The 12,097-nt window shown below is 45.8% G+C and overlaps 1 protein-coding gene across 1 annotated transcript in view; it reads right to left on the bottom strand.

The window, feature by feature from the left end:
- Positions 1-12,097, bottom strand: part of LOC122920030 (mucin-5AC-like) — a 116,853-nt gene that overhangs the window by 17,373 nt on the left and 87,383 nt on the right. Inside the window, exons 23-24 of the mRNA XM_044269240.1 lie at positions 4,811-4,895; positions 3,912-3,943 (exon numbers count right to left, since the gene is read on the bottom strand). Of these exons, the coding sequence (XP_044125175.1) occupies positions 3,912-3,943; positions 4,811-4,895 (117 nt within the window). The remainder of the gene's footprint in view (positions 1-3,911; positions 3,944-4,810; positions 4,896-12,097) is intronic.

The following is a 12,097-nucleotide window of genomic DNA, read 5'->3' on the forward strand; positions in this document are numbered from 1 at the left end:
TCATGTTTCCTTCCTTCTGACAGATAAAAAAGGGTCAAATAAATGATGATGTCAACCAGCCCAAAAAGGCAAAATAGTGGCCCAGTCATGGAGTGGGGAGGGTGGGAGAAAAGCTTGAGAAGTCCACAGAGTGGCCCAATGACATACTGCTGAGGTAGCAGCAGCATGAGGAGACCAAATAGTGGCCCAGTGACATAGTAGGGAGGTGGCAGCAGCATGAGGAGATGACAGAGTGGTCCAGTGACATAGTGTTGATTTAGCAGCAGCATGAGGAGGCCACAGACTGGCAAGGTGACATAGTCTTGAGTTAGCAGTAGCATGAGGAGGCCACAGACTGGCAAGGTGACATAGTGTGGAGGTTGCAGCAGCATGAAGGGAGGCCACAGAATGGCCCAGTGACATAGTGTTGAATTGCAGCAGCACGAGTAGGCCACAGAGTGGCACAATGACAGAGTATGGCACAATGACAGAGTGTGGAGGTGATAACAGTATGCGAAGACCACAGACTGGCACAATGACAGAGTATGGAGGTGGCAGCAGCAGCATGATGAGGCCACAGACTGGCAAGGTGACATAGTGTGGAGGTGGCAGCAGTATGAGGAGGATTCAGAGTGGCACAATGACAGAGTGTGGAGGTGGCAGCAGCATGAGACCACAGAGTGGCAAAATGACAGAGTGTGGAGATGGCAGCAGAATCATGAGGAAGCCACAGACTGGCAAGGTGACATAGTGTGAAAGTGGCAGCAGCAGCATGAGGAGGCTACAGAGTGGCCCAGTGACATAGTGTTAAGTTAGCAGCAGCATCAGGAGGCCACAAATAAATACAACAATGTGCAAATTGCGGATCCGCAAAACACGGACACCGGCCAAGTGTGTTCCGCATTTTGCGGACTGCACATGGCTGGCACTTTAAATGGAAATGCCCTTTCTTGTCTGTGTCTGCGGACAAGAATACGACATGTTTTATTTATTTGTGGAACTGAAGTGCGGATGTGGAATGGAAGTGCGGATGCGGACAGCACACTGTGTGTTGTCGCATCTTTTGTGGCCCCATGTTGCAAAATGGATCTGGACCCATTTTGCGGACGTGTGAATGGACCCTTACTCAGTGGGCCGTAAAGGACAAGTATTTTCCCTGACCGTAGTTGCAGCTCCACATGTTGGTGCTGCTGTGCACTTTGGCAGACACAGACAGGCTCAAGGACTGGTCCAACTTCTGTTCTACATATTTGTGCAGGGCTGGTACTGCCTTTTTAGTATAGAAATAACGGCTTTGGACTCTTCACCTCAGCTCGTCACAACCTATCAGTTCTCTGAAAGGTGCAGAGTCCACCACATGGAAAGGGAGGGACTGCAGCACCAGCAACTTGGCCAGGAGCATGTTCAGCTTCTGCGCCGTTGGATAAATGCATGCACACTGTTTGTCATGTGTCAGGGGTCCACCTGGCACCACAGACACAGAGAAGCATCACGGGAAACAACCTCCTGTGACACCGCAGAGACGGTAAAAGCAACCATACACAGGCGGTTCACGCAAGACGCTGCAGCCAGCACGCAGCCCCTAGCAACCAGCCTGCACAGGATTTTGACCTGCAACCAGTACGCAAGGGCGCATGAAGCCACCCTACACGGATGTCCCCGTCAACCGTACTGTGACAGTATTTCCCCCTCACACCCTCCCTCCGGAGGACAAACATGAACGCCAGTAAGAAGGCAGAACATGCTGATGCCCTCTTACCGAAGGTTAGACCGGAACACAGGTACAGGTTAACAGACGCAGATAAACTATGCTAGGCTCTCAGACGCATATACAGCTCTGCTAAGCTATACAGACACAGGCTTGGACAACAGGTCACAGTACTCAGATACAGGAACAGAGTGGTCTCAGGTTTTGCATACTGTCACGTGCCAGGGGTCTACCCGGCACCACAGACACACCCAGAAGCTTCACGGGAAACAACCTCCCGTGACACCGCAGAGACAGGAAGAGCAACCATACACAGGCGGTTCACACCAGACGCCGCAGCCAGCACACAGCCCCTGGCAACCAGCCTGCACAGGATTTAGGCCTGCAGCCAGTACGCAAGGGCGCATGCAGCCAGCCCACATGGACAATGTCACCGTGAACCGCACTGTGACACTGTTGTCTCTTGGCAATCGCTTCAGTAATCGATTGCCGATGGAATGATGGATGAGGAGTAGGAGGGCAAGGAGCAGGAGCTTTAGGACCGGTAGATGATGGGAAGGACAGACAGCTCCCTTCGGCTGAGGTGGTGGAGCCTTGACTGCCTGAAATCGGGTGCGTGCCACTGGGTGATGCAGCGGTTTCTGCCACAGGCTGTACCACCACATTTGAGTCACGGTTCTCCCAGGCCACTTTATGGTGACGCTGTATATGTTGACACAGGGCCGTGGTGCCAACATTGGCACCCTGGCCACGCTTCACCTTCTGCCCACAGATTTGGAAATTGGCCATGTTCACGTCCTCAGACGGCTTAACAAAAAACTGCTACACTGCCGAGTAGATGATTTTACCTCCAATACTCTGTAATAAACCCTGTGAAACCCTGTTAAAGCCCCGTTCTTCACAGAGCCCCTGGAGGTGGGGATGAACTGGGCCGAGGGCTCACTGGTCGCACCTCCAGGAAGGTCCCGGTACACTTGGCCGCAACCTTCAAAGAACCACGCTGGTGCAAGCACCAGCAGAACACACAACAGAACTGATACCCAAGCAAACACAGGACATGGAACAGACTACAAGACAAACGGGAACCAGCACAGAAGCAGATGCCTGGACCCAATGCAGAATGGAAGCATGGCGGTCCCAGGCATAGCTGCACACAGACTACAGATCTTCCCTCCGAAGAACCCGGGGACCCTCTCATGAAGGCCAGACACACAGGAACAGAAGCAGTAAGGCACTGAAGGACAGATAAGGAACAGACTAGATCTGAAGCAGTAAGCACTGCCAAGCTGGACACGGAACAGGCAGGATCGGAAGCAGTTAAGCACTGCCAGGCTATCAGACGAAGTTAGAGCACTGCTAGGCTACACATGGAGCAGAGTGGATCCAGACAGAGAACAGGTACAGAAGAACAGGCAAGGCATGGACAAGGATAACAACAACATCATACAGGGCAGGTACAGAAGATCAGACAAGGACATAATATCACATTACCCACATTTCAGGGGCTCTGTGAAAAAGGGAGCTCACTGGCTCTCCACCCTCTGGGTTTAGCCTCTGGTCTGCTGGTGCACTTGGTTCTGTGGTAGTGCTACCACTATTGCTTATCCTGCTGTACTGTCATGTTCCTTTATTACATGTGTAATATATGGTCCCTGGTCTATTATCTGCTTGTATCCTGTTTGCAAGACATCCCGGGGGTCTGCTTTTGGCCCCCGGCATGCGACAGTATGCTTTACCAGGTAACACCAAAATAAGGGCACCTGGTAAAACCCCCTGGGTCAGCAGAAAGGGGCTACACCCAGTAAGGCACAGGACAGACTGACCACAAGCCCCACAGCTCACAGATAGATATAGCTACATAAGGAAGGCACCTGATAAGCCACACCGAAGAACAGAGCGGGGGAAGTTAACCCCACCAGAACCAAACAGGGAGGGAAGCCTGCATGAACAGGGAAGTGAACACATGGGCTGCAGTACTGGACGTTGCCCCTGGTAACCAGCATACACGGAGTCCACCACAGCCAATACACCAAGCGCATTCAGCCAGCCTGCATGGCACCAGAGACATGAACCACAGATATGCAGACATGGAAATCCACAAACACAGGCACAATAAATCTTGACTTGTCTACGAAAATGGAAAGTCTACATTTTTGCTTAGTCAATAAATCTAGTTAGTTAAGTATTATTTATTGAACAAAAACAGTAATCAGAATGGCATTACCTCCTGTATGTTCATCACAAAGTTTGTCCGTACTTTTAGAACACAGCCATACATAAAAAAGCAAAAACATAAAAACAAAACAATTACTTGCATGTTAATCAAAAAATATTATACAAATCTGTCATATAGAATATTTTTTTGATTTTTTTTTCATTAATATGGAATAGGTTAGCTCAGCAGATGTGTGCATTTGGCCCATAAGTATTAATATTGTCCAAGTCTGTTAGTTTCATTTAAAATATACAACTTGTCCCAGCTTTGTCGAATAGCCCTCTTTGGGGGTTATTTTTTTATGATTGCATTTTACTCATTTTGGGCTAAAAATATTTTTTTTTTCAGTTGGTCTTTTCAGCCATTCTGAGACAAAGGGTTAGCTGTTTGTCTAGCTGTGTGAATCTTACTTTCACTTTCACTATGTGCATATCCCTTATCTATAAATTACTAAAAGGTCAGAAACACCTATTTAAGCCACATTCTTATCAGTCAGATAAGATAAGCTTTAATAAGTGTTTAGAAGGTCAGAGATAAGGAGCTGTCAGCTGAGCTGCCTGATGGAACATGTTGAAAACCGACTGCTGCTAGAGAATCTCAAGGCTGTACAGAGAAAAGGGCTCAACATTTTTTAATAACGACCAAAATATTGTATCTCAGAATGAGTAGAATACAATAATAAAAATATGCCCCCAAAGGTATACATAGCCTTTAAGTCTTTTGAAATGAATAGAAAAAAACAAAAAAATCGCCTGAGCCATAAATACCGAAACCAACTATGTCCTTAAAGAGTTAAACACTGTAGGTTTTACACTATCAATTCAGCAGCAGAAAATATGCAATGTATCATCCTGTATGGAGATACAAAGGAGAGTTAGAGCCTACATCAGTGAAGGAAAGTTACATACCAAACTGAACAGTTCAGTTTATCGACACAAATTTGGTTCTCCGTATCAAAGTAGGGTCGCTCATTACTGCACATTGGGTAACAGCCTGCGAAACAGAGAATGCAAAATTATTTATTAAAAAAACCTGCAATGCAGACTTTTTTCTTTAAAGGGGTTTTCCGAGTGTTAAATATTGATGACCTATCCTCAGGATTATACCAAGAAAGTTTTGTATCAAGGACAGCACCAACATCCCACCTTCCGTAAGTGTCACAGTCACCAGCGGTTAGACTCCTTCCCGCTGAAAGTAATAGGAATAAAACAAGATTATGACCAGCATCTTCCTTGTGCAAGTTTTTTATTCCCGATCAACACAGCAAATAGGCAACTTTTCAGCTTAAACCAAGCCTTTCTCAAGCCATAATAAACATCACAGAGTGTGAACTTATATACCTCCTTAACAAGGGGTTGTACCAATTATCACCAATAAAATACTTGTATATAAATTACTAGTGATGAGCGGCAGGGGTCATATTCGAATTCCTGATATTTTGTGAATATTTTGTAGAATATTTGTCATATATTCACAAATTCGTATATTCGTATATTTTTCTTATGAGAAAATCGGCAAGGTAATGAGCGCGGAATATGCGAATATTGCGCGCTCAATACAGGCGTGGGTAAAAAACAACTTAAGCAGGGAGGAATCATGACTTTAGATGGAAAAAAATTACTAATATTCTAAAAAAACGAATATACCGTATAGCACTATATTCAATATAGTGCTATATATTCATTTTTGGGGAAAAAAAATTCCATCTGAAGTCATGATTTCTTCCTGCCTAAGTTGCTTCTGGGCCAATGACTCAGATGGAAAAAACGATGAATATTCGATATAACGAATATATAGCACTATATTCTAAAGATTTGCATCTTCTCAAAGTGGCGATATTCGCGATAAAAATTAGCTTTTTGAATATTCGTGCTCAACACTATAGATTACAACAAACTGAAACCAATCATCTGTGTCTATATAAATGAATATTTTATCCTCCCATACATAGAGCTCCTTCTTACATCTACTCTCAGGCGTCATCCATATACATGTGAGTTGCAGCATGTGCAATGGCCAGGATACGGGTGGATAATATTCTGTATTTGTCGTGACGCCAATTGCAGCGTGCACAGGGTATTATCCCAGGGCCCTTCCAAGGTGTTATGACGCACATCCCAGATTAAGAATGCCAGAGTGGTGTAATGGCCTATAATGTCTCTGTAGGATAATTGTGTCATGGTGTCTCCTACCTGGGTACGGCCGGACTCTTGGCTCCTTGCTCACTTGCAATAAATTTGAGTGTAGTGATAGTAGGAGTAATAGAGGAATTTTGCAGAAGAAATTATGTTCAGACCTTTAGATGAAGTTCAAATGTTTCTTTACTTGAAATAACTTTCATCCAAGTGGTATACAGCTTTGTTCTCTTGGTCCCAGCAGGTTTTGGCAATCATTGGCAGGAATGAGTACTTCCGCTTTAAATGTGGAGCTTGCAGGATAGAACGTCTGCTTGATAGCTCTGTAACTATGGCAGGTTAGCTTCTGCACTTATCTGGTAACTTCTGCTATGTGGGGACAGACTAGCTGAGGAGGAATTGGCTTCTCATAGGCACTGGACTTATCTCACAGATGGATTCTCAGGGGAGGCTTTCTTCCTGGAACTCTGGAAATTGTCTGTAGTTTCTGCTTTCCTTCATCCAGCTGAGCTAAAGGTGCTCAGACTGGGAATATAGCCAAGTCTCAGCCGAGACTAGGCCGAGACTAGGCCCTTGCTGTCTTCCCTATCCATGGGAACTCCTCACACATACCCTACCCCTAGCAGGGGATGGGCTACACTGACTCTAACTTCCTTCTCCACCCATGCTGCAGGATGTGGGAACTGCCCACTTCCTAGATTCACTAAACACTAAGCTGTACTTGCCAATGAGTTTCTGCCACCTACTGGTAACCAGACAAATTACATGAACAATTGCAGTTAACATGGTTTTGTATGCACATTTGTGGAGGACATAAGCAAAATCACATCAGATGACAGTATAAAGGCTTTTAGGAGATAGTAGCGGGGTAGAGGAGTGTAGTAACACAACTCTGAGGTGTTGCACATGGCCGCCGCCGCATGTCTCCTCAGCGTGATTAACAATCCACTTCGCATGTCCATGTCGTACGTTTTATTCACCGGACTGCGCATGTCACGTCGCGTCTCTCTTCACGCAACTTTATTGATAGGGACAACAGGATACATTAACCTCCGTTCTTAATCTCCACCACCATATACACTCTTCTCTTTATAGGTGTCAAATACCGACACCCTACAATACACCACAGCACCACTAAATCCCGTCCATAACATGGCTCCCAATTTGTGTGCTTTTTCCATATAAAGAAGGGGGAGATCGTAGACAACTACTATTGTCTCCATTATATCATGTCTCCATCCCACTATTCTTCGCTGAATATAGAGTTTAATGTAAGTCACCTTTAGGGCCCTATGTGCTCCTGTCCTTAGTATATGTAGTTTTATGGGGGGGTTTCTATATTTCTCTATATTGAGTAATAGAAGGATTTTAACCACTGTAGGTGATATTATGGGAATATTCACTAATTGTTTATCTTATCCTCTCTTTTATTTTTTGATGACAGTGAGTTGAGGACTGGCGATGCTGGGCGCATGTCTCCATAGCAAAGAATAGTGGGATTGAGACATGATATAATGGAGACAATAGTGGTTGTCTACGATCTCCCCCTTCTTTCCTATAAAGAGAAGAGTGTATATGGAGGTTAATGTATCCTGTTGTCCCTATAAATAAAGTTACGTAAAGAGAGACGCAACGCGACATGCGCAGTTCGGTGAATAAAACGTAGGACACGTAGGACAAGGACATGCGCAGTTGATTGTTGATCACGCTAAGGAGACATGTGGTGGCGGCCATGCTGCAACTCATATGTATTATGGATGACGCCTGGGAGTAGATGTAAGATGGGGCTCTATATATGTGGAGGAAAAAATATTCATTTATATAGACACAGATGATTGGTTTTAGTTTGTTGTAATCTATATACAAGTATTAGGTTGGTGATAATTGGTACAACCCCTTGTGGAGGAGGTATATAAGTTCACACTCTGTGATGTTTATTATGGCTTGAGAAAGGCTTGTGTTAAGATGAAACGTTGCCTGTTTGCTGTGTTGATCGGGAATAAAAAACTTGCACAAGGAAGACGCTGGTAATACATATTTTTTTATTCCTATCCTCAGGATAAGTCATCGACATCAGATTGGCGGTATGTGATACAAGACACCCCTGCCGATCATCTGTTTGAAGAGGCCACAGCACTGCAGTAAGTGAGGAATCTTACCAAGCACAAAGTTGAACACTGTATAGTGGCTGTGCTTGGTATTGCAGCTCAGTCCCATTCTTTTGAATGGTACTAAGCAGCACTATGTAACTGACAAATGTGAGATCCCAGGCCTAAGAAGAGACTGCACCACTCACAGCCTCTTCAAACAACTGATCGTTGTGGGTACCAGAAGTCAGACTCCCACTTATCACATATGGATGACCCATTCTGTGAATAGGTCATCAATATTAAAGAGGACCTTTCACCTGGAAAAACATTGTGAACTGACTATCATGCCAGATACAGCGGCGCCCAGGGATCTCACTGCACTTACAATTATCCCTGGGCGCCGCTCTGTTCTCCCGTTATGTCCTCCGGTATGTTCGGGGACTTGGTTATAGTAGGCGGAGACTTAGGACTCTTGGTTATAGTAGGCGGAATCTGCCCTTGTTCTGCTGGGCATCTCCTCCTCCTAGGCTGTAGCGTTGGCCAATCGCAGTGCAGAGCTCACAGCCTGGGAGGTTTTTTTTCTCCCAGGCTGTGAGCTGTGTGCTGCGATTGGCCAGCGCTACAGCCTAGGAGGAGGAGACGCCCAGCAGAACAAGGGCAGTCTCCTCCTACTATAACCAAGTCTCCGAACATACCAGAGGACATAACGGGAGAACGGAGCGGCGCCCAGGGATAATAGTAAGTGCAGTGAGATCCCTGGGCGCCTCTGTATATGGCATGATACATAGTTCACAATGTTTTTCCAGGTGAAAGGTCCTCTTTAAACACCCAGAAAATCCCTTTAAACAGTTTATGAACATGCAGCAACATTAGGAATAATATTCTGGTATAAAAATAAATGTCAGTCAACTCCGGTCTTTTACGTGCTTCTGTGCTGCTGGAGGAGCAGGCCTCTACATAACTTTGGCGCTTCCTCCAGCAGGCCGTGTGACAGACTTAAATCTATACCAGCTCCCTTGCTGGCGTAGATTTAATCCATTTTCTATTCCAAAAAATGATAAATGAGCCAGGCCTGCCGTCCGGCCCCTTCACCAACCACGCCACGCCCCCTTTTTGCGCGACTTTGTAAAAATGGTGTAAGTTCTGGAAAGTTGCAGATTTTGTCACAAAATGGCATATGACACAATCTGCGACTTGAATACACCCCTATTGTGGTGTATATCTGGTAATAAATGTCCCCCAAAATATTTTTAATGCCCCAATGAGATTTTTATGCATTTATTATTATTGTTGTGCATGCTTGTGATGCCATTTATGAAACAGTAGCATATCAATAATTGGAAAAGCTTTCATATGTTAAAGGAATTGCCCCATGAATATTAATCCTATTAATCAATTGAAATTATTAAAAACAATGTTCCTTTTTTTAGAGATTCCTGCTCATAGAGATAATAGAGTAGGGCATGCGTGTAGAGATTGATTTCCCTGCAACTGTCCTTCCAGCTCCATCAGCCTTTTCATGCAACTCAAAGCAACTTTTCACACTTCATTTAAAAAATATATTGACTGTACAATATAATCTATTATTATAATATCCATAATTAGAGTTGAGCGAACACCTGGATGTTCGGGTTCGAGAAGTTCGGCCGAACATCCCGGAAATGTTCGGGTTCGGGATCCGAACCCGATCCGAACTTCGTCCCGAACCCGAACCCCATTGAAGTCAATGGGGACCCGAACTTTTCGGCACTAAAAAGGCTGTAAAACAGCCCAGGAAAGAGCTAGAGGGCTGCAAAAGGCAGCAACATGTAGGTAAATCCCCTGCAAACAAATGTGGATAGGGAAATGAATTAAAATAAAAATTAAATAAATAAAAATTAACCAAAATCAATTGGAGAGAGGTTCCATAGCAGAGAATCTGGCTTCCCGTCACCCACCACTGGAACAGTCCATTCTCAGATATTTAGGCCCCGGCACCCAGGCAGAGGAGAGAGGTCCCGTAACAGAGAATCTGTCTTCATGTCAGCAGAGAATTAGTCTGCATGTCATAGCAGAGAATGAGGCTTCACGTCAGCCACCACTGCAACAGTCCATTGGCATATATTTAGGCCCAGCACCCAGGCAGAGGAGGGAGGTCCCGTAACAGAGAATCTGTCTTCATGTCAGCAGAGAATTAGTCTGCATGTCATAGCAGAGAATGAGGCTTCACGTCAGCCACCACTGCAACAGTCCATTGGCATATATTTAGGCCCAGCACACACACAGGCAGAGGAGAGAGGTCCCGTAACAGAGAATCTGGCTTCATGTCAGCAGAGAATCAGTCTGCATGTCATAGCAGAGAATGAGGCTTCACGTCAGCCACCACTGCAACAGTCCATTGGCATATATTTAGGCCCAGCACACACACAGGCAGAGGAGAGAGGTCCCGTAACAGAGAATCTGGCTTCATGTCAGCAGAGAATCAGTCTGCATGTCATAGCAGAGAATGAGGCTTCACGTCAGCCACCACTGCAACAGTCCATTGGCATATATTTAGGCCCAGCACCCAGGCAGAGGAGGGAGGTCCCGTAACAGAGAATCTGTCTTCATGTCAGCAGAGAATTAGTCTGCATGTCATAGCAGAGAATGAGGCTTCACGTCAGCCACCACTGCAACAGTCCATTGGCATATATTTAGGCCCAGCACACACACAGGCAGAGGAGAGAGGTCCCGTAACAGAGAATCTGGCTTCATGTCAGCAGAGAATCAGTCTGCATGTCATAGCAGAGAATGAGGCTTCACGTCACCCACCACTGCAACAGTCCATTGGCATATATTTAGGCCTAGCACACAGGCAGAGCAGAGAGGTCCCGTAACAGACAATCTGGCTTCATGTCAGCAGAGAATCAGTCTGCATGTCATAGCAGAGAATGAGGCTTCACGTCAGCCACCACTGCAACAGTCCATTGGCATATATTTAGGCCTAGCACACAGGCAGAGCAGAGAGGTCCCGTAACAGACAATCTGGCTTCATGACAGCAGAGAATCAGTCTGCATGTCATAGCAGAGAATCAGGCTTCACGTCAGCCACCACTGCAACAGTCCATTGTCATAAATTTAGGCCCAGCACCCAGGCAGAGGAGAGAGGTCCCGTAACAGACAATCTGGCTTCATGTCAGCAGAGAATCAGTCTTCATATCATAGCAGAGAATCAGGCTTCACGTCACCCACCACTGTAAGAGTCAATTTTCATAAATTTAGGCCCAGAACCCAGGCAGAGGAGAAAGGTCCCGTAACAGACAATCTGGCTTCATGTCAGCAGAGAATCAGTCTTCATATCATAGCCTAGAATCAGGCTTCACGTCACCCACCACTGTAAGAGTCAATTTTCATAAATTTAGGCCCAGAACCCAGGCAGAGGAGAAAGGTCCCGTAACAGACAATCTGGCTTCATGTCAGCAGAGAATCAGTCTTCATATCATAGCAGAGAATCAGGCTTCACGTCACCCACCACTGCAACAGTCAATTGTCATAAATTTAGGCCCAGCACCCAGGCAGAGGAGAGAGCTCCCGTAACAGAGGATCTGGCTTCATGTCAGCAGAGAATCAGTCTGCATGTCATAGCAGAGAATGAGGCTTCACGTCACCCACCACTGCAACAGTCCATTGGCATATATTTAGGCCTAGCACACAGGCAGAGCAGAGAGGTCCCGTAACAGACAATCTGGCTTCATGTCAGCAGAGAATCAGTCTGCATGTCATAGCAGAGAATGAGGCTTCACGTCACCCACCACTGCAACAGTCCATTGGCATATATTTAGGCCTAGCACACAGGCAGAGCAGAGAGGTCCCGTAACAGACGATCTGGCTTCATGTCAGCAGAGAATCAGTCTGCATGTCATAGCAGAGAATCAGGCTTCACGTCAGCCACCACTGCAACAGTCCATGGTCATAAATTTAGGCCCAGCACCCAGGCAGAGGAGAGAGGTCC

This window comes from Bufo gargarizans, chromosome 10 (genome assembly GCF_014858855.1).
Source record: "Bufo gargarizans isolate SCDJY-AF-19 chromosome 10, ASM1485885v1, whole genome shotgun sequence".
NCBI classification, from domain to species: Eukaryota; Metazoa; Chordata; class Amphibia; order Anura; family Bufonidae; genus Bufo; species Bufo gargarizans.